The sequence below is a fragment of the Procambarus clarkii genome, chromosome 30 (assembly GCF_040958095.1).
Source record: "Procambarus clarkii isolate CNS0578487 chromosome 30, FALCON_Pclarkii_2.0, whole genome shotgun sequence".
Classification (NCBI taxonomy): domain Eukaryota; kingdom Metazoa; phylum Arthropoda; class Malacostraca; order Decapoda; family Cambaridae; genus Procambarus; species Procambarus clarkii.
The window spans coordinates 27,218,068-27,240,113 of NC_091179.1; the positions used below are offsets into that span (position 1 = coordinate 27,218,068).

General features: G+C 47.5%; 1 protein-coding gene across 2 annotated transcripts in view; it reads left to right on the forward strand.

Annotated features, from left to right (window-relative positions):
- The window catches only part of LOC123765536 (alpha-1-macroglobulin), a 251,748-nt gene that overhangs the window by 94,409 nt on the left and 135,293 nt on the right, over positions 1-22,046 (forward strand). For both annotated transcript variants that reach the window (XM_069334071.1, XM_069334070.1), the window contains exons 12-14: positions 2,251-2,412; positions 7,198-7,358; positions 14,589-14,643. In XM_069334071.1, the coding sequence (XP_069190172.1) occupies positions 2,251-2,412; positions 7,198-7,358; positions 14,589-14,643 (378 nt within the window). The remainder of the gene's footprint in view (positions 1-2,250; positions 2,413-7,197; positions 7,359-14,588; positions 14,644-22,046) is intronic.

The window sequence follows — 22,046 nt, forward strand, 5'->3', positions numbered from 1 at the left end:
ATCAATTTTAAAATGGCTTACCAGCATACCTTCTATAAATTTGGTCCAGCTGGCAGGGCCATCTTGTTTTATTGCTTTTACAGGATTTTCATTTTTGTAATTTGTGGTGTCCTTATAGCATCAGTTTGAAACTTAAAATAAAAGTTTTTTTTTTTTTGGTGTTCTGTCATGTAACCCCTGGTGGAGAATATTATACAATTTTAAATAGGGTTTAGGTAAATCTACCGAGAGAGATCCGGAAAACAAATAATTAAATCTGGATCAACCTTTATAGATACATGCCCTAATGCTAGTGGGTACTCACACCTGCAGCTGATGCCGTAGAATGCTTTGCAATAAAGATAATTATTTTTTGTCATTGGAACTATTAACTATATTTGATTAAATTTTTGAATGTGTTCCTAGTTTTGATGTTTTAGTTCTTAAATTGGCATTATATACCAAATAAGAGAAATTAGCTTCTGATCAAAATCTGAGAATTTGTCTTGTGACAGGTTATTGCTGGTTTTAAATTTAAATCTATACAGATAGCTAGAGATGCCTGGTAGTTCCACTCCCCTCACCTATGGGTGCCATTGGCTGGCACACTGACGGATGGTCAGTGGCATGATTGGACATCATTCCTTCATTGTTCGTCCGTGTATTTTGGTGTACAGGGGCATCTGTATAGCAAATAAAACATTTGATGGATTGTGCTTTGGGGAATACATGGCGCTGAATAACCTAACAATTTCCAGTACGTGGCTTAAGGCCAAAGAATTCCTACTGCTCTGTTGAGCGCCCCATCAGCTCCCTGGAGCTATTGGACTGATATTAGCTTATACAGTATTAGTATGGGGCTTATGTCATATGGAGTTGTCATGCCTACCGGGGACCACTAGCCAGAACATGGTCCCCTCAGACTCGGGGAGCAATAGCCTATGAAACTCCCTTGCATGAAAGTTTCATATCTACCATCAACCGGGGTTAGACACCCAGAAAGGTAGGCATCCCAAAATAGACCCCAATTGGTAGGAAAATTGCAACCCGAGACCGAACAGACCAGGGCCTCCCCCTAGGGGGGGGGGGGGGGAAAGCCCCGGCACACCGAGCCGGCCGCCGGACTACTAGTTTGGAGACTGACTAAACGAAACAAAAACAGCCGGCTGGAGGGAGGGAGGGTGCCAGGGAGCCTCCGTGGCTCTACCCAGAAAATGTTTCATTACATTCAATGCTGGTTTTCTGTGGGGAGCCCTGTTGACTCCCTGGAGCAAGCTATCCAAAGAGCAGGAAAGACAGGGACGTACCCGAGAGGCGGCAGCACCGCACAACTCGTGAGGACGAGACAACTGGCTTCAGCCGCTGACCCAAGGCAACACAAGACCGCTGAGGGCCCGGCATATTAACAAGATAACGGGCAGCCAGGACATTGTTTGATCTCCAAAACCCCCACTCCCGAAAGTCAGACATATTACCAAATACAGCAGCCAAAGTTGCGAATTTCCGAACATCATGGGCGCAAGGGTAGACTGCAAGATGGCTAGATTTAATAACCCTGCGGACGACCTGAGAGACCCGAGCCCTGGAACAGGGAATGAAAGATTCCAGGTCAACCCACAACCCGTCCCCAGACACAGAAGCCGAGGCGTGCATTTAACGACGTAACGCTGCAACCAGACACAACACATGATACACCCCTGGCCTGACTAACCATGCATCAATAACCCAAGGACCCCTCCAGAAACCCGCCGTCTCATTCTTCACCAGAAAAGGAGACTGCTGCAGTAAAACAAAACGTCCACCTGGACAAAAAGAGAAGCCTCTACGCTGGAGGAGAGCATGAAGCTCCCCGACCTGATCCCCAATAGCCAAAGCCAACAAAAACAAAGCCTTGAGGAAACAATCACTGACCCAAAGGGACACTGCAAATCGACGGGAAGAGAGAGGAAAAGAGAACACCCGGTCCAAAGATCAGGATGCCTCGGGCGGCACATGAGCAGACCGGAGGTGGAATAGCGCACGTGAAAGCTTGAAAACGGAGCAGAAGTGACATCCACCCCAACGCAAACTGGAGCGGCTCCGCCAGCGCCGAACGATACGAGGTGATAATATCCGGCATAAGATGCCTGTCCTGAAAAGCCAAAAAAGAAAATTCAACACAACACGAACTGAAACAGGACATCCGCTCCAGTGGACAACAGTCTTTAAGTTTGTATATAAAGGTTACATTATGTATGTTTTTGTTGATAATTTCTCCCTTTCTTCCATCAGGTGTAGTAGACAAGAGTGTGGAGTTGCTGTCATCTCAAGATGATGATCTTACCGTAGACAAAGTTTTTGAACTTGTAGAGGAATTCATGGTTAAGGAGCAAGATAATCCTCAGTCTGATGACAAAGCTTTCTGTAAAAAACAATTTGAGAAAAATGATGCAGGTGAGACAGTAATTTCCAATGTCTGAATGAAATACTAAATACTTTTATCAGTCAACAAACTTGTTTCATCATATTTATTCAGTAACAATTATTTATAACTCGGATTCTATCTGAGCTATAATTTTGCATTCATATTTATTTTAAATAATGCGGTGTAGCAAATAACTATGCTGATATTATAATATCAGCATTTATAATTTTTCTACATTAACAAAACGTCTACATAGTTATCACAAGTCTGTAATGTTGATACCCTTGATCATATATAATTTGTAACTTGAATCACTAAGGCTTATAATTTTATTGAAGTTCATCGCGGCAAAATCTGTCCCATGTGGTGTTTTCTGGTGGCTCTTTGAAGCTAGCTTATTAAGTGCCATACTACCTGGGGTCATCAATCGCAGAGTTCTTGCTCAGAGAAGAGTTCAACTCTGAACTCTGAACTCTGCAGAGTTCAGAGGCCCATCCTACCTTCTCCCATGCCTGTATCCACTATGAACTTGAGGTAGCCGTCCTCAACTTGAAGCACCGGGAGCGTTTATCTTTTCCTGAGGTGAGGTGCCAGGTTCGCCGGCTCCCGCCTTATGCTAATGTCTCTTATGCTCGCGTGTTGCGCTCGTCCTCTCCTCCTCCTTCCCACTTTCGTCAGACTCGCAACCGTTTCCGGGCCTTGGACCCTGATACACCCACTGCCCCCTCCTCTGTTCCTTTGAGTTCTGTCCTGCAAGGTCCCCCTCCTGGTCCTCTGTCTGGGGTTCCCCTTCTTTCTACCCGGTCTGTCATGTCTCCTGTGTCTTCTTCCTCGTCTCCCTCTGATCTTCCTTCCCGTCCTTCTTCTCAGTCTCTTGGCTCTCCCTGCCGCCTGTCAGTGCGGGCTGATGTCCATCGCACTCCTAACGGCCGTCGTGTGTGCTCTCGTCCAGCTTCTCCTGTTAAGACACTGTAATCCGTTGCCCGGTACGTAGTTGCTGGGATGCCGGTCTCTTTAAGCCAGAAGCGTAAGCCTGGCTCCTCTCCTTCCTCCTCCCCAGCAGGTAAGAAGGCTTCGCTTTCTTCCTCGGCCCCTACTACTGACTCTATCGCTCCTTCCCCTCCCATTTCGGTGGTTGCGCCTCCTGTTCCTGCTATGGAGGTTTCTTTGGCCCCTGCTTCCCTCTCGGTTGATGCCCTTGCTGGGCTGCGCTCCCCTCTTTCTATTTCCTCTCTTCCTGCTGCTGTCCTTGACTGCTTTTCTCGGTTGTCTCCTCTGGACCCCGCCCGTTCACCTCTGGTCTGTTCTCTCGCTTCCTTCCCTCCGTCTTTGCTCAGTTTACTCATACCCCTTTGCTGACCATACAGACTTTGCTGACCCTGATCCCGACCCTGATCTTCTTTAATGTGCTATGTTGCTCTTTCACCTTTGTTTCTTCCTTGTTCTGTTGTTGTCCTTTCTCTTCTCGTCGATGTCTATTCTTCAATGGAACGATCGAGGTTATTACGCCAATTTCCTTTAACTCCAACTACTGATTCTGCGGTTTTCGCCCCTTTGTCTGTCTCCAGGAGCCGATGCATGGTGCTCGTCCTGGTCGCTTTCGTGGATATTCCTCTCCCTCCCCCTCCCCCCCAGTTGTTGCTGGGGCTCCTAATTCTTCTGCTCTCTTGATTCGCTCTGATGTTCCCTTTGTCCCCTTACTTTTTCCTTCGCCTCTCCATTGTTCTGCTGCTCGTATCTTTGTGGGGAAATGGTACACAGTTTGTTCCATTTATCTTCCCCCCGAGTGTCCTATTTTCTCTTCCCGATCTGAAACACCTACTGGACTCCTTGCAGGAGCCTGTGCTCCTGCTGGGTGATTTCAATTGTCGTCATTCCCTTTGGGGTGATGTTCTGACGAACACCCGGGGTCGCCTTCTTGAGCCGTTATCCTCTCTTCTTCCCTGTTTCTTCTGAATTCTGGTGAACCCACGCATTTGGACTCTCGGACTCGCACCCTTTCCTGTCTTGATCTTTTTCTTTGCTCGTGTTCTCTTTACTTAGATTTCACGTTACATAGCCTTCCCAGTTTGGTGCCTTCTTTTGATAATTACTTACTTACCGAGGATGGAACTTGAAATGAAATTAATTGCCCTCTGGAAAGTGGATGGGGGCAGTTTTTAGCCCAAAGTGCATCCTGAAAAATTCAAATAAATATACCCGATCACTAAAAGCAGTGTTCTGTATGTTCTTGGGTGCAACAAGAATTGCCCAATAAGCTGCTTTGGCATCTAAGGTAGTGAAATATTTAGACTGGCCAAAACTATCAAGAATCTCTTGAGTGAAAGGAAGAGGATAAGAATCTGCAACTGTCTGTTCATTTACTTTATGGTAATCAAAACAAAATTTGTACGACTTATCTGGCATATGTACAAGAGCAAAAAGGTTTAACCAAGGACTATGTACTGAATAATGTTCTTAGCAAGTATAATGGGTTGCGCCTCAGTTCTCGTGCCTTTCGTTCGACTCCCATCCTTAGCTTGTATGTTGACACTGGCTTCCTGTCTCTCCAGGACCGCCGTGATCGCTACTGTCTTCGCTATCTTGCGCGGTCCTTACAACATCCTTCCTCTCGCCTCTGTCGTGCTTTAACTTTTACCCCTCCTGCGGTTCCTGTTCCTCTTCACCACCTCCCTCTTTCTGTCCGGTTATCTCGCCTACAGGATTCTCTTTCCGTTCGTATTTCTGATGTTTCTCCTCGTGTTCCTTCTTTGCCCCCGTGGAGTCCCTCTTCCGCGGTTTTGCACATCCTTGATCCGTATCACTAAAGCTTTTACCTCTCCTACAGTTCTAAAACGCCTTTTCCTCGAGCACTTTTCTTCTCACTCCCGCTCCGTTTCTGTCTTCACCGATGGGTCTAAGTCTGCGGATGGTGTTGGCTACTGTTGTTTTTCCTGATCGCACTTACATGTGTCGCTTACCTCCGGAGACTAGCATCTTTACAGCAGAGCTTTATGCTATTCTCTATGCTCTTCGTCTTCTGCTTTCTCGTTGTCAGTCTTCCTTTGTAGTAGTTGTTGACTCTCGTAGTGCCCTCATGGCTCTCGGGTCCTTTAATCTGGTTCATCCAGTAGTTGTCGAGATCCAGCATTGGCTGTTTCTTGTTCACAGTAAATTTAAGTCGGTTGAGTTTTGTTGGGTTCCCAGCCATATTGGTGTGTCTTTAAATGAGCGTGCGGATGCTGCCGCCAAGGAAGCTGTCCGCTCTTGTCCCATCTCTCGTAAAGGTATTCCATATTCCGACTTTTACCCGGTTATCCATTCCTCCGTCCTTACCCGTTGGCAGGCTTCTTGGTCGTCTGTTACTGGTAACAAACTACGTACTCTTAAATGTTGTGTTTCCTCGTGGCCGTCCTCCTACCACCGTAACCGGCGTTGGGAAACGGCTCTGGCGAGGTTGCGTATTGGCCATACTCGCTTAACCCATGGTCACTTGGAGCACCGCCCTGCTCCTTATTGTCTAGTTGCATTGTTCCTCTTACGGTCGTGCATGTCCTTCTTGAATGTCCTGACTTCCAGGACGAGCGTGTGTCTTGCTTTCCGACCGCCCCTCGCGGTCACCTGTCCCTCAATAGAATTCTTGGTGACTCGGATACTTTTGATATCGTTCGCCTTATGCGTTTTTGTTCCCGTATTGGCATCCTTGATGATATTTAGCGCCCTCTGATTATTCTGCACATTTGTTGGTGCTTCATAGCCTTCCCGGTTTGGTGCCTTCTTTTGATAATTACTTACTTACTTAGCAAGCATAGACTTGCGCTTTTCCTTTACCCGAAACTTCCAAACGTTTAATAATCTCCATTGTCTAGTCTACACTGGTATACTATCTCCTTTGGGTATGGTATGGACTACCTCTGGGAGAAATCCTAACTTCCCTTCATCAAAGGCAAAAAGGTCTAGAGACTGTTTTAATAAATCCCTGAGCTGCTGGTACTCGGAAGGAGAAAAATGGTTTTAGATTTAAATTTAAAATAATCTTCTGAACCTTTATTTTCCGCGCACCACCAGAATGTCACAATAAACGCGGGGCAGCTCGGAGGTTAACGATATTTAAGAATTATTTTAGCTACTCACTGGTCTCGTATTAGAGTAGGAAGGTTCTGGCAGAAATATGGCATTAGACTCTAGTAGGAAGAATCTGGCCGTATTACGCATTTTAGTTAAAATTATTATATAACAGAGGATAATTCCTCGGATATTTATTATTAGATAAATTTAATATTCGGTTATTTATGCCTATTTGTGGGAAATATTTCCCACACCTGTTTCCTGCCTTCAGCTAAGTGGTGTTTTCAGGACTATTTAGGACTGGAAAAGGCAGTCCTAAATAGTCTTTCACACTTGGCATACTCTTTTGATAATTAGTTACTCATGTATACTTAGAATTTGAAAGTTCCCTTTGAAATTAGGTTGAGAGGAACCTTTGTGACCGTTTTTGAAATCGTGTATTATTATATTTTACTACTGATGATAACTTGATAATGAAATTTTCACACACATGTGAGTACCTCTTTTGCATCTACTTAAAAATTAGTCTAAATGTATGTTTAAAAAAAAATATTCTTGAAATTGAAGAGTTATTAATTTTCATACAGATTATTGGGCAATAATTTGATTGTGGTACTCTATATCGACTTGTAATGCTTATCTTCATAAAAGAAGATACTATTGAAACTGGGAATTCGTCACCTTGATTGCTTTATGATCAAAGATGTCTTTTTTTTGTTTATTTAGGACCAATAGCTTGAGAATTTTGTAATTTTCTTCTTTGCCAGGTTCTTCTAGCCTGCCTGACCCTATCAGACCTCGACTAGTGCCATTCCTTTCTGAAGGAGACTCCGACAATCTTCCAACTGATGACTCTTCTAGAGTGAAGCGGTCATTGTGGTTTGAAAAATATTTCACCAACTACGTGGATGCCCTTAAAATATTTGATGTGAGATTATATTGTAACCTTCCTTGTTGTTACTGTTTAGTTTAAGTGTAAACACATACTCTTGATGGTAATTATATATTTCTTTTTATAGCAAAGATATAAATGATTTAGACCCAAGCTTGACAAACATCAGCTGTTATTAAATTTCTTAACTTTAACCCTTAAACTGTGCAACACATAAATAGCTGGGGTGTGTAACTGGCGCAGAATTGTGCACCACAGCTATAGCTGTGTTGGAGTACCGTGCAAGATTTAAGAGTCCTCTGGCTGCTCAAGGTTCACATTAGCTTCCTCAGGACTCTTGTAAACAGACGCCATTATTTTTTAAATCGTGTGCAACATTCCTGGGTATAAGAGCCTCGGTACTGAGTGTGCAACAAAGGCTGGCACACGAGCATGAGCTAAGGGCCCTGCTGTTCAGCTTGTGACCACAGCATCGTCTAAGAATGTCAAAATATATACGTAACTGGTGTTATTTAGCGATGATAGTATTACAGAAGACTCCTGAATCTGATAAAAAAAAGGATTCTGATAATAGCAGGATTGTTTTGATAATTAGCGCTGTGATTAGTATAGTGGGAGGAGTAATGCTGAGGGAGATAGCGTCTGCTGACTGTGTCGCAACTTGTTATTGTTTGCACTCCCCAACCAGCTTAGTGGTTCGCGATGGTGAACACAAATCTAGATACTTATATATTCACAAGATACTTACTTGTGAATATAGTCAAATAACAGCAAAAAGTATATTGGGAGGAGCCATTCTGGTGAGGGAGGTGGCATCATCTGCTGGCTCCTGTGTCTCTTGGAATGCAATTTTTTGTTTGGATACCATACCAGCTTAGTTGTACAGTTATGGCGAATAAAACATGTAGATACTTATATATAACTAGTTGTACCCGGCCACGCGTTGCTGTGGCTCAGCAACGCGTGTGCATCACAGAGCCACAGCAACCTTTCACCTGTCTGCCAGTCCTCCTCACCATTCCCCTCCCCCCCCCATCCCCTCGTCCTCCCAACCATTCCTCACTCCCCTGTCCCTTCCTCCTCCCATTCATTCCTCACTTCCCCGTTCCTCCCTCATCCATCCCTATGTGCTCCCCACCATCCTCCACTCCACCATCCCCTCATCCTCCCAACCATTCCCCACTCCACCGTCCCTTTGTCCTTTCCACCATCTCCCACTCCCACATCCCCTCGTCCTCCCTACCATTCCCTCCCCCCCTCCCCTGTTCCCTTATCCTCTGCACCATTCCCCACTCTCGTGTTCCCTTATCCTTCCCATTATTCTCCATTCCCGTGTCCCCTCGTACCTACCATCCCCAACTCCCCCGTCCCCTCGTCCTTCCCACCATTACCCCCTCCCTTGTTCGATGCATTCCCAAATTATCTGATGTTCCCACCAGGAAATTGGGAACATCAAATGATCTGATGTTCTTATCACTGAAATAAAAGAAAAACAATTAACGAAATGAAAAACAATGACAAAATAAAAAAATAAACTTTACTCACGAAATGAGTGGGTATGTATGAGTTACTTACCATACATTACCAAATGTATGGTAAACATCATGTCGGGTCCCCGTCGCTATCCAGGCTGATATGGATATATTAGCTTTCTGGCATCGGTCAATGTGCATAGAGTTTTGCCTATCGGGGACCACGATCCAGAACCTGGCCCCCTGAGAGGGGCACGAGGAGCCATGGCCTATGGAAATCCCTGTGTGGTTGGGAGCATACTATGTCTGCCATCAACCGGGTCTGGTACCCAGAAAGGTAGGCGCCCCAAAACAAACCCCTATTCTGGTGAAACTATTGCTACCGAAAGCCCCCAAACGAAAATTACCAAATGAGCATAACATCACGTTGCCGTCCCGCTGTCTGCACAACCCCCACCCCCTCCCTGGGAGAAAGGGGTAGCCCCAGACCTTCATGCCAATGATCTATCCTTCATTTCTTGGCTAATATGTTACCGGCATGGTCTTGTGCCTCTGGCTCCTGATTTAGTTTGTTTCTGTGCCTTGTGACGGGGTCTGTCTCTACAGGTGGTGTATGAGCCAGGACTAATATTCTACTGTACTCGGGCTGCATGCGCCTAAGGTTTCCTTCCCTAGGTGCCCGGTAAGCACTGCCCTTGGGGCCAAATCCCACAAGTCGGCTTGCTATTATCTTCTTTGTAATGCGTGCAGTTTGCATGAATGTTTTTCCTCCAATGACTGCACGAGTGGTGATGTTGATAGATGCGGCACTTTCGGTGGAGCATCAGTGTTCAGAATTTGGCAGATGTTGGAAGTTATTGATGTCTTCTATTTGTCAGAATAATAAGAAAATAAACATACAAGTAGATAATGGACTTAGGATGGCAAAGATGAGGGGTGGTGTTAATGGTGGTATCCAAATGTTGCTGTTTTATGAAAAGTGTGGATTAGTAAAGAGACAGATTGTGAGTATGTATGTTTGGGAGTTAGTTCAGATAAGTTAGGGTAGATTACGGTAGAGAGTTAGAGTACATTAAGCAACATGAGGTTAATGTTTATAATTTTAGGTTGGGGTGGAGTAGGTTAGGTTAGGTTTGGTTGGTGTAGGGTAGGTTAAGTTTGGTTGGAGTAGGTTAGTTGAAGGGTTATATTGTCATATTTGTTTTACGTCTGGGATGTGATTACATCGTTCTTCTTTGACGTGTCAGTAATACACCTTGTTGAATATCTGGGTGTGTGTGTGTCGTGGGAGAATGTGGTTTATATGATATTTCAGTCAAAGTGCAAGGTCGGTGGGAAGTTTTACGGCTGAGGATTTCTTATTCCTGGTGCCGCTGGTTGGGGTTTGTGGCAAATCAGCCTGGGAAGTGACTTTGGTAAGGCGTGCTAAGAAGTTATTTAGGAGTTTTTCCAACATCAGTTCAAACGACGTTTATCGGGAAACGGTAGCTGTGTTTGAGTGGATGTCATTGTCCGCAGATGTCGATGGGATGTAAGGTACTTGGCCGCCCTAGGAGTCGGCTGGGGGTTTTTGTTGCCCTTGTTTGCCTCTGGGTAGGAGGTAGCTGTCGTCATTGGTAGGGGCATGGGGTACTGCACAACTAGTTATTGCCTCTTATAATGGCCGGTTCTGTTCCGCCTGGGCACGTTGTCCTCTTGCATGGTTTTTCTTTTGCTTTGCTTTTTCCTGCCTGGTGGGGATAGGGGGTCTGCTTTTGGTTGGTTGCCCCCTATCTATATTTAGGGTATCTGTTTCTGCATACGTGTTCTTGGTGGTATTCCATGCTATGCCCCCGTGAGTGGACACGTCCTGGGGGTTCAGCTTTTAGAAGTTTGCTTGGTAGTCTTGGGTTCCGGTTACCAGTACACTGCCTGGGCTTTCCTTAGCGTGTTACCAAAGCTAAGGGCCCTGGGAAACCCGATGGGGGCTCCCTGGTTCGATGGATGCAAACCTAGAGTTCCCCTCTCACTTCGTGCAAGGTTGATGGTTGCTCTGTCCTCTTGTCTCGAGGAGACAGTCACCGGTCGGGCCTCCGCCGTGCTGCCTGTAGGGTCGGCGATTCTTTTGACCCGGAGTTGTGCAACGTTTGTTGTTTGTACGTGCTCCAGTTCACCCAATCTACTAATCATGATATGAGGGTTCAGGTTACTGCAACACGATAGGTTGGTTGCTTCCCAGGATGCCCAGAGACTGCCCCATTTTTGTTTTAGGGACCTGGACTTGAGGGTGGGAGTTGCTTCGACTTTGGTTCCGTCCGCCCCTTGTAGTCTTCCCCCTTCTGTTGTGCGTGTTGGCAGGTAGTGCTCGCTTCTTCCTTGGAATCAGCTTGGGCTCTGGCTTTTAGACTGTTTCACCTTTTTATCCATTGCTCTTTGCAGAGTCTGTGGTTGTGCAGTATCTGCAGGCAGCTTTGGCTAGGTTCTGTCCTATATCGGATTTGCTAGTCCTCCGAGGGGGGGGGGGGGCTAGTGGAGAGCCTTCCCGGTGGGATCGTGCCACGGCTCAGGGTTCTTCCCGTCGTGGTGGGCCAGTGGTGTCAGATTCGGTGCCAGCGCAGCCTTCGATGCCATCTGTTGCTGTTCGGCGCAGGGATCGCCCTGTGTGCCGTTTAGTTGCTCGTATGGTGCATCAGCCTTTACTCAGTTTGTCCCATTAACGAGACGGTTGGGGGGAGACTTGCTCTGTTTGCTCAAGCCTGGTACCACGATTTGTGGGCTTTTCGGGTCATTTCGTGTGGCCTGCAGTGGCGTTGGGTGGCCTCTCCTTCAGGGGATTTGGGGCTGGCAGGGCAGGCCTCTTCTACTGTGCTGTCGGGTCATCTTGGAGTGGGTTTGCTTAGACGTGGTCGAAACGATCTCGTCCCTTAGGTGGGTTTCTCGTCTGTTTTCGGTTCCGAAATGGGACTGTGCGGACCTTAGGTTCATTCTGGACTTGTCCCTTCTGAATGGGTTTATGGCCCCCTCCTTTCGGATGACTACCCTGTCCCAGGTCCGTCTTCTGTTGAAGCCGGACACTTGGATGGTGTCCCTGGACCTCAAGGACGCATATTGGTATGTCCCAATTCATCAGAGGTTCAGGGACTGGCTCGGCTTTGTTGTGGGGCGTCGAGGTTATCGCTTTCATTGCCTTCCATTCAGCTTGAATCTCGCACTTTGCATTTTCACACGCCTTACTCGAGTAGTGGTGGCCTGCCTACGTCTATTAGGTGTTTGGGTTCTGGCCTACCTTGATGAACGGCTGGTTTGGGCTCCCAGTCAGTCCGTGCGTCTGCTCGCCAGGGATTTGGTTCTTTCCCAGCTCGCCAGTTCGGGTTCTTGGTGAACTGGCGAAAGACCCATCTGGTTCCCTCTCGGGTTCAGTCTTGGCTGTCTTGTGTGGGACGTTCGGACCGCTTCCTTGTCTCTTCCTCGTCTCTTCCTCCAATGGCTCTGCTTCGCCTGTGTTCCCACCTACGCCTGTTCCTGAGGGGCTCCTGGGTCATGCAGGAGTTGCTCGAGGGTTTGTGCAGGAGCCTGAACTTTGCCATGATGGTCTACCTGCCGGGTCGGGTATTGCTTCGTTTGCTGTTTTTTCCTTTGGGGGACATTTCTTTCCCCTCTCCAGCGACTGCTTGGTTCGGCCTCAGGAGTCTTTGCGTTGGTTGCTGCATCGCCTGCTTCCTCTTCGGGTTTTACGTTGTTCAGTGCCTTGACACCTACCCGAGCCCTCACTTGATGTGTTCATGGATGTGTCATCTCTTGGCAGGGGCTTTGTGACCAGTGCTCGCCAAGCCAGGCGGGTGGGGTCTGTTCCTCCGTCAGGGTCGCAGCACGGTGCGGGAGTTTGCGGCTATGTGGATGTCGCTCCATAAGATTCAGGTCACCCGTGGATCGACGATCCGGCTTCATTCGGACTGTTCATCGCTGGTTCATTGCCTGAACTACAGAAGTTCGATGAGGTCCTTGGCTCTTTAGGGTTGCTCCCTTCAAGTGACTCATCCGCTGAGTTCTCAGGGTTTCTCTCTCCTGGCATTGGACATTGGTGTCCTAATGTCTTGACAGACGGCCTGTCCCACTTCATTCCCCTTTCCATGGAGTGGATGGTTGATGGCGACTCATTCATTTGGCTCTGCCGGACGTTCTGGCCTCCGGAAGTGGACCTCTCTGCGTCGGCGTGGTGAGGCATCTTCCGGTATATGTGACGCCCTTCCCCGACTGCGAGGCCGTCGTGGTCGATGCCTTCAGGCAGGACTAGGCGAGGTGGGGTTACCTGTACCTTGTCTTCCCAGTTCTGCTGGTACCCCAGGTCCTAGCTCGCTTGGAGACTTAAAAGGGGAGAGTTGTCCTTATTGCTTCTTGGTTGCTGGCCCAGCCTTGATTTCAGGTGCTGCTTGCTTGGTGTCCGAACCCGAGGGTCTTCCCATGGCTCCACCTCTTTCAAAAGATTGGTCCAGCCCGGTACGAGGATGGTTCGTTCTACTCCTCGAACATACTGTTTGGAGTTTCTGATTCTGGTTTATCATAACTTGTATGGGGGCAGGTGGCTTCGTTGTTGGTCTCCCACCTGCATGCTCCGTCTCAGTATGAAGTTTCCTGTTGGTCCTTCAGTTTTTTTCCCATCACTGTGTAGGTGTACTTCAGTCTCTGATAGGGCTGTTTTGTCATTCCTTTCGTGGTTGTTCCAGGACCATCATCTTGTGCCGAATACTGTTGCCTCATATTGTGCGGCGCTGGCGGAGCTACTTGGGTTTGGTATTGGTGTTACTTCTGCTCCATTCCGCAAGCTGTCTCGTGCATTGTTTCAACTCAGGCCTGCTCATGCATCGCCTGAGCCATCCTGGTCTTTGGACCGGGTGCTCTCTTTCTCTCTCCTCTACTCGGGTTGTTGTAGCCCGTTTGGTTCAGGACTGTTTTTCTAAGGCTCTTTTCCTGTTGGCAATGACTTCTCAGGGTCGGGTCGGGGAATTTCATGCTCTCCTCCGGCGCAGGGGTTTCTGCTCTTTTGGTCCTGCTGGTAGGTTTGTTTGGTTGCAGCTGTCTCCTTTTCTGGCAAAGAATGAGACTGCTGCTTTTCGGAGGGGTCCTTGGGTTGTTCATGCGTGGTTGATCAGGCCGGAGGTGCATCATGTGTTGCGTCCAATTCCCTCCTTCCCTGTTCCAGGGCTCAGGTCTCCCAGGTCATCTAAAGTGACAAACGCTTGTCACTTGTAAAGTGTTCACGGGACATTGCTTCTTGTGCCTCCCTGAGGGGGCCAGGTTCTGGCTCGTGGTCTCCGGTTGGCTTACAAGAACAATGCGACTGATGAAACTCAAATAGTATGGCACTTAGTCAGTAAGATTAAGACCCCCCCCCCCCCATCGGCTTCAGGGAGCCGATGGGGCCTCCCACAGAAATTGTTCTAAATTACCGACCCTAACCTAACCGAGAACCCACAAATATAATACGTCACAGCCTGTTTGTTTAGCAACCTAGTATGATTTATAGTATCATATTTTGATGTAGGGATTTTTACGTAAAAATTTGATGTATTATTCGAGGGAATAGGTTAGAGAAGTTGATTGGCTTGTTGAAGTTGTTTGGCCTGTTGGTGTGGTTGCTCAGTTAGCGTTTGGCAAGGTGTGGTAGAGAGAGTTTTTTTTATATATTCTCTCTTAATGCTTTGTGGAAAGGATATTGAGAATTGATTCTTGTGCCACAGTATATGCTGTTTAAATGTTCATTTGTAGAGTAAACATTTAATTTTTTTTTATAATTCCTGTTTGTTTTTAATTTCAGAAATCAGGGCTGTTTTTTTTCAGTGACTTAATTACAGAGACAAGACCTTGCAACAGTAAGTTCAAAACTGGCAGTTCTGTTATTTACGTTAGATACTTGGCTTTTAAAATTCTTTTCATATATATTTTACATACTAAAAATATTGTGGCTTTCTACAATTAATACAGGACAGATCAGTTCATAGTTTTGTGTAATTACATAAGTGTAGTTACAGGATGAAAGCTATGCTCGTGGTGTCCCGTCTTCCCAGCACTGTCATATAACGCTTTGAAACTACTGGCGGTTTTGACCTCCACCACCTTCTCACTTTGCTTGTTCCAAACGGCTACCACTCTGCAAAAGAAACTTTCTAATATTTATTGGCACCTTTGTTTCCTTTTTGGATTTGTGTCCTCTTGTTTCTGAAGTTACTGATTTCAGAAATTCTTCTTTGTCAATTTGGTTGATTCCTATTAGCATTTTGTAGGTGGTGATCATATCACCTCTTTTTCTTTTATCTTCTAGTTTTGGCATGTTTAACGTCTCTAGTCTCTCATCGTAATTTGTTTTTTTTTAGTTCCGGAATCCATTTTGTAGGTTGCTGTTACACCTTTTCCAGGTGCAACTAACTATATATATATATATGTGTATGTATGTATATGTATGTGTATATGTATGTATGTATATATGTATGTATATATGTATGTATGTATGTATGTATATATGTATATATGTATGTATATGTATGTATATGTATGTATATGTATGTATATGTATGTATATGTATGTATATGTATGTATATGTATGTATATGTATGTATATGTATGTATATATGTATGTATATATGTATGTATATATGTATGTATGTATGTATGTATGTATGTATATATGTATGTATATATGTATGTATATATGTATGTATATATGTATGTATATATGTATGTATATATGTGTGTATGTATATATATATGTATATATATATGTATATATATATGTATATATGTATGTATATATGTATGTATATATGTATGTATATATGTATGTATATATGTATGTATATATGTATGTATATATGTATGTATATATGTATGTATATATGTATGTATATATGTATGTATATATGTATATATGTATGTATATATATTATATATGTGTGTATGTATATATGTGTGTGTATATATATGTGTGTATATATGTGTGTGTATATATATGTGTGTGTATATATGTGTGTGTATATATATGTGTATATGTCGTACCTAGTAGCCAGAACGCACTTCTCAGCCTACTATGCATGGCCCGATTTGCCTAATAAGCCAAGTTTTCATGAATTAATTGTTTTTCAACTACCTAACCTAACCTAACTTTTTCGGCTACCTAACCTAACCTATAAAGATAGGTTAGATTAGGTTAGGTAGGGTTGGTTAGGTTCGGTCATATATCTACGTTAATTTTATCTCCAATAAAAAACAATTGCCCTCATACATAATGAAATGGGTAGCTTTATCATTTCATAAGAAAAAAATTAGAGAAAATATAATAATTCGGGAAAACTTGGCTTATTAGGCAAATCCCCCTCCCCGCTCAGCTCGTTGTCGCCGTGTGGGGCCTTCGTGGGCGGCTGCCGGGGTGTGATGCTCCTTCGGACAGTCCTCTGTCCTTTTCTAGCCTTGTGCTCCTGCTGCCGTCCTCTCCAATTCTGCTGGGCACCTTTTCCTTTTCCTTCTGTTTCGTTTTTCTCCCCCCTCTTCTCCTATCTGCTTGCCGTTTCCTGCCGACCTTTTGCTCGTTCTGGTTCTTCCATGGACTTCTTCTATTTTGACGCCCGGGTGCTTGAGGAGGCATACTCATGCACCCGTAGAACTGCAGTACCCGACGTCGAGAGCGAGGGGAACCTTTTATTGTCAATTCCCACTTCGTCACTGAACCCGATCTCGACGGACTGTCGGTTTCTTAAGGTGGCGTTTGTGGGGTGTATACTCACGACGCACCCCTAGGAGGCCCCGACAAGATCGGCGATAGCTTCTTGTCGGGTGTCCTGCCTCTAATTGTGGCTCCATGGTGGGTGTGGGGGCACATTCGTGAGTGAATTTTTCTTTTCGTCACGATGAAAACCCCTGTTTCGGCTGCTTCTGGCTTCCCTTCTCAGGCTCGTGGGGTGGGCGACCAAGCCCCCGAGTCGGTCCGTATTGGAAGACCGGGCTCTGTAGCCTCCGCTGCATTGGGCCCCGACCTTGCTCCTCCTTTGGCCTCTCTGACTCCTTCCCCTGGCTCCCTTCCCTCCTCTGTGGTTGGGTCGAGCCCCAAGCCCCCAGTGGTGACTACCTCGTCCCCTGGCGCGGCTCCTTCTCTAGTTGTAACTACTGCGCCTTTTAACCCCTCTCTGGGGGTTCTCACCGCCGTCCTCGTCACGGCCGCCCTCGCTCGATTCCTTCCAGTTCTGCTACCTATCAAGCCTTGTTTGGTCCCGCTTCGTGGGCCAAATATTTTGATCTCCTCCCTCTTGATTCTGCGCCTCCTGACGATTTCTCCCTTCATCGACATCTCATTGATTCCGTGGATGCCTCCATTACTTTCAACCCCACTCGTCTCGGTACACGTGTCGTTGCTGCTCCTTCTCAGGATGCTGCTTCCCGCTTGGCTGCCTTGTCCTGCCTTGGCGAGACCCCCGTTCGGGTCTCGAAAAACGCTCAGTTGAATGCCAGTGTTGGCACTATTTTGCTCCCGCCCCATGTTGCAACCGGTGTTCGGGACCTGCGCGACTGCCACGACGATATTCGACATATCCTCGCTGCCCAGGGCCATTCTATTCTCCAGGTGGACACGTTTACTCGTCCCCCTCGTGGTAGTCGCCGTCAACCCCTCCGGGTTGTGAAGATTACCTTTGATGGTAGGACCCTTCCACCCTCTGTCATTCTTGCTGGTGCCAGGTGCTCTGTCCAGGAGTACATTCCTTCTCCTCGGCTCTGCAACAAGTGCTGGAGGTTTGGGCATGGTGCCCTCCGCTGCTCCGGGACTGTCTCTCTCTGTCCTTTGTGTGGTGGCGAAGGTCACTCTAAGTCGGAGTGCACTTCTCCCCAGGCTCGTTGCCTCAACTGCGGTGAGGCCCATCCTACCTTCTCCCGTGCGTGTGTCCATTACAAGCTTGAGGCAGCCGTCCTCAACCTGAAGCACCGGGAGCGTTTATCTTTTCCTGAGGCGAGGCGCCAGGTTCGCCGGCTCCCGCCTTATGCTAATATCTCTTATGCTCGCGTGTTGCGCTCTTCCTCTCCTCGTCCTTCCCGCCTTCCTCAGACTCTCAACCGTTTCCGGGCCTTGGACCCTGATGCGCCCACTGCCCCCTCCTCTGTTCCTTCGGGTTCTCTCCCGAAGGATCCTCCTCCTGGTTCTCTGTCTGGGGTTCCCCTTCCTTCTACTTGGTCTGTCGTGTCTTCTGTGTCTTCTTCCTCGTCCCCCTTCGGTCCTCCTTCCCATCCTCTTCCTCCATCTATCAGCTCTCCCCACCGCCTGTCGGTGCGGGCGGATGTCCATCGCTCTCCTACCGGCCGTCGTGTGTGCTCTCGTTCGGCTTCTCCGGTTGAGACACTTGAATCCGTTGCCCGGTACGTAGTTGCTGGGACACCGGTCTCTTTAAGTCAGAAGCGTAAGCCTGGCTCCTCTCCTTCCTCTTCCCCGGCGGGTAAGAAGGCTTCGCTTTCTTCCTCAGCTCCTCCTCCTGGCTCTGTTGCTCCTTCCCCTCCCGTTTCAGTGCTTGCGCCCCCTGTTCCTGCTATGGAGGTTTCTTTGGACCCTGCTTCCCTTTCGGTTGCTACTCTTGCTGGGGTGCGCTCCCCTCTTTCTACTCCCCCTCCTCCTGCTGCTGTCCTTGACGGCTCCTCTCCGTTGTCTCCTCCTCTTCCTCCTCCTCTTCCTCCGGACCCTGCCCGCCCACCTCTGATCTGTTCTCTCGTTTCCTTCCCTCCGTCTTTGCTCAGTTTACCCATGCCCCCTAACCCTGACTTTGCTGACCCTGATATTCTTTAACGTGCTCTGTTGCTCTTTCGCCTTTGTTTCTTCCTTGTTCTCTGTTTTTGTCCTTTCTCTTCTCGTCGTTGTCCATTCTTCAATGGAACGTTCGAGGTTATTACGCCAATTTCCTTGAACTCCAACTTCTGATTTCGCGGTTTTCGCCCCTTTGTGTCTGTCTCCAGGAGCCAATGCTTGGTGCTCGTCCTGGTCGTTTTCGTGGCTATTCCTTTCTCTCCCCCCCCCCCCCAGCCATTGCTGGGGCTTCTAATTCTTCTGCTCTCTTGATTCGGGCTGATGTTCCCTTTGTTCCTTTACTTTTTCCTTCGCCTCTCCATTGTTCTGCTGCTCGTATCTTTGTGGGGAAATGGTACACAGTTTGTTCCATTTATCTCCCCCCGAGTGTCCCGCTCTCTCTTCCTGATTTGAAACACCTCCTGGACTCCTTGCTGGAGCCTGTGCTCCTGCTGGGTGACTTCAATTGTCGTCATTCTCTTTGGGGTGACGTTCTGACGAATACCCGGGGTCGCCTCCTTGAGCCGTTTCTCCTCTCTTCTTCCCTGTCTCTTCTGAATTCTGGTGAGCCCACTCATTTGGACTCTCGAACTCGCACCCTTTCTTGTCTTGATCTTTCTCTCTGCTCTTCCTCTCTTTACTTAGATTTCACATGGCAGGTTCTTGATGACCTCCATGGAAGTGATCATTTCCCCATCCTTGTTTCCTTTTTCTCTTTTCGCCCTTCCCTCTCTTTCCCTAGGTGGCAGTTTGCTAAGGCGGACTGGACCCTATTTTCCCTCAGTGCTACTCTCTCTGACCTCTCCCTTCTGCCCCTCTCTCGCGCTCTCCTCCTTTTTCATGACACTGTCTTCGACGCTGCCCTCCGCTCTATTCCTCGCTCTTCCTCTCGGGGTCCACGGAAGTGCGTTCCCTGGTGGAATGCGGACTGTGCTCGGGCTGTCCGCTGTAAGCGTGCAGCCTGGAAGAAGCACCGCCGTAGGCAGACGACCGATTCTTTTCTTTTCTTTCGGAAAGCGAGTGCGGTGGCCCGTAGGGCCATCCGTACGGCTAAACGTGAATGTTGGGCATCTTATGTCTCGACAATTACGTCCGAAACCCCTCTGGCCCAGATCTGGAAGCGTATCCGCAAGATAGCGGGTAAGTTCGTTCCCGATGTTTCACCGGTCCTTCACCTCCATGATACTCTTGTGGCGGACCCGTTGCAGGTCGCTTCCGAACTGGGTTCCCACTTTTCTTCTGTTAGCTCTGGTCTTCATCTTCCCCAATCTTTCCTTCTTCGTAAACCTGTCCTTGAGTCTCGTCCTTTAGATTTCTGCACTCATCTTCAGCTTCCCTATAATGATCCCTTCTCTCTCTCTGAACTTCGTTCTGCCGTGGCCCTCTGCGGTTCTACGGCGGCGGGCTCCGATGGTATTCATTATGAGATGCTTCGCCATCTCCCTCCGAGCACGTCTCAGTATTTACTGAGTCTGTATAATCGGATCTGGGAGTCGTCGTCAGTCCCTGAGGACTGGCTCGATGCCGTTGTCCTTTCTGTTCGCAAACCGGGGTCTCTGGGTACTTCCCCTAAGGACTTTCGCCCTATTGCTCTCACAAGTTGTGTCTGCAAACTCTTTGAACGTATGGTTAACGTTCGTCTGATGTGGTTCCTGGAACACCATCACCTCCTCTCCCCTTCTCAATTTGGTTTCCGCAAGTGCCGCAGCACGACAGATGTCCTGGTGAACTTGGAGGTCTATATTCGTACTGCTTTTGCTGCGAAGACCTCCGTTGTTGCCGTCCTTTTTGACCTAGAAAAGGCTTACGACACCACTTGGCGTTATCATATCCTATCTCAACTTCATTCTTTTGGCCTTCGTGGTCATCTCCCTCTCTTTCTCCGCAGCTTCCTCTCTCGTCGTTCCTTTCGGGTGCGCCTTGGTACTGCTCTCTCTCCCTCTTTTCAGCAATACGAAGGTGTGCCCCAGGGTAGTGTTCTGAGCACTACTCTTTTTCTGGTTGCCCTCAATGGTCTTCTTTCCTCTTCCTTCTGGTGTCTTCTCCGCTCTCTATGTCGATGATCTTACCCTTTGTTGTCAGGGTGATGATTCGCCTCTCCTTCAACGCCGGCTTCAACTTGCAATTGATGCCGTGTCGTCTTGGGCCACAGGTCATGGCTTCAAGTTCTCTACTTCTAAGACTTGTGCCATGACTTTTACGCGGAAACGGGTTGTTCTTCGTCCCTCTTTGTCACTTTATGGTCATCCCCTTGAATACAAAGATTCCGCGAAGCTTTTGGGGTTATTCCTTGACACTCGTTTGTCTTGGTCTCCCCATATCTCTTACCTCCGTGTTGAGTGCTCTAAGGCCCTTACCCTCCTTCGGGTCTTGTCCCATACTTCTTGGGGGGCAGATAGGCGCACTCTCCTTGCTTTACATTCCTCTCTCGTCCTGTCTAAGCTCGATTATGGTTGCCCTGCTTACTCGTCTGCTTCTCCTTTTACTCTTCGCCATCTTGATGCTTTGCACCATACTGGGTTGCGCCTCAGTTCTGGTGCCTTTCGTTCGACTCCCGTCCTTAGCTTGTATGTTGACACTGGCTTCCTGTCTCTCCAGGACCGCCGTGATCGCTACTGTCTTCGCTATCTTGCGCGGTCCTTGCAACATCCTTCCTCTCGCCTCTGTCGTGCTTTAACTTTTACCCCTCCTGCGGTTCCTGTTCCTCTTCACCACCTCCCTCTTTCTGTCCGGTTATCTCGCCTACAGGATTCTCTTTCCGTTCGTATTTCTGATGTTTCTCCTCGTGTTGTTCCTTCTTTGCCCCCGTGGAGGGTCCCTCTTCCGCGGTTTTGTACATCCTTGACTCGTATCACTAAAGCTTTTACCCCTCCTACGGTTCTAAAACGCCTTTTCCTCGTCCACTTTTCTTCTCACTCCCGCTCCGTTTCTGTCTTCACCGATGGGTCTAAGTCAGCGGACGGTGTTTGTTGGCTACTCTGTTGTTTTTCCTGATCGCACTTATATGTGTCGCTTGCCTCCGGAGACTAGTATCTTTACAGCGGAACTTTATGCTATTCTCTATGCTCTTCGTCTCCTGCTTTCTCGTTGTCAGTCTTCCTTTGTGGTTGTTGTTGACTCTCGTAGTGCCCTCATGGCTCTCGGGTGCTTTAATCCAGTTCATCCAGTAGTTGTCGAGATCCAGCATTGGCTGTTTCTCGTTCACAGTAAATTTAAGTCGGTTGAGTTTTGTTGGGTTCCCAGCCATATTGGCGTGTCTTTAAATGAGCGTGCGGATGCTGCTGCTAAGGAAGCTGTCCGCTCTTGTCCCATCTCTCGTAAAGGCATTCCGTATTCCGACTTTTACCCGGTTATCCATTCCTCAGTCCTTACCCGTTGGCAGGCTTCTTGGTTGTCTGTTACTGGTAACAAGCTACGTACTCTTAAATGTTGTGTTTCCTCGTGGCCGTCCTCCTTCCACC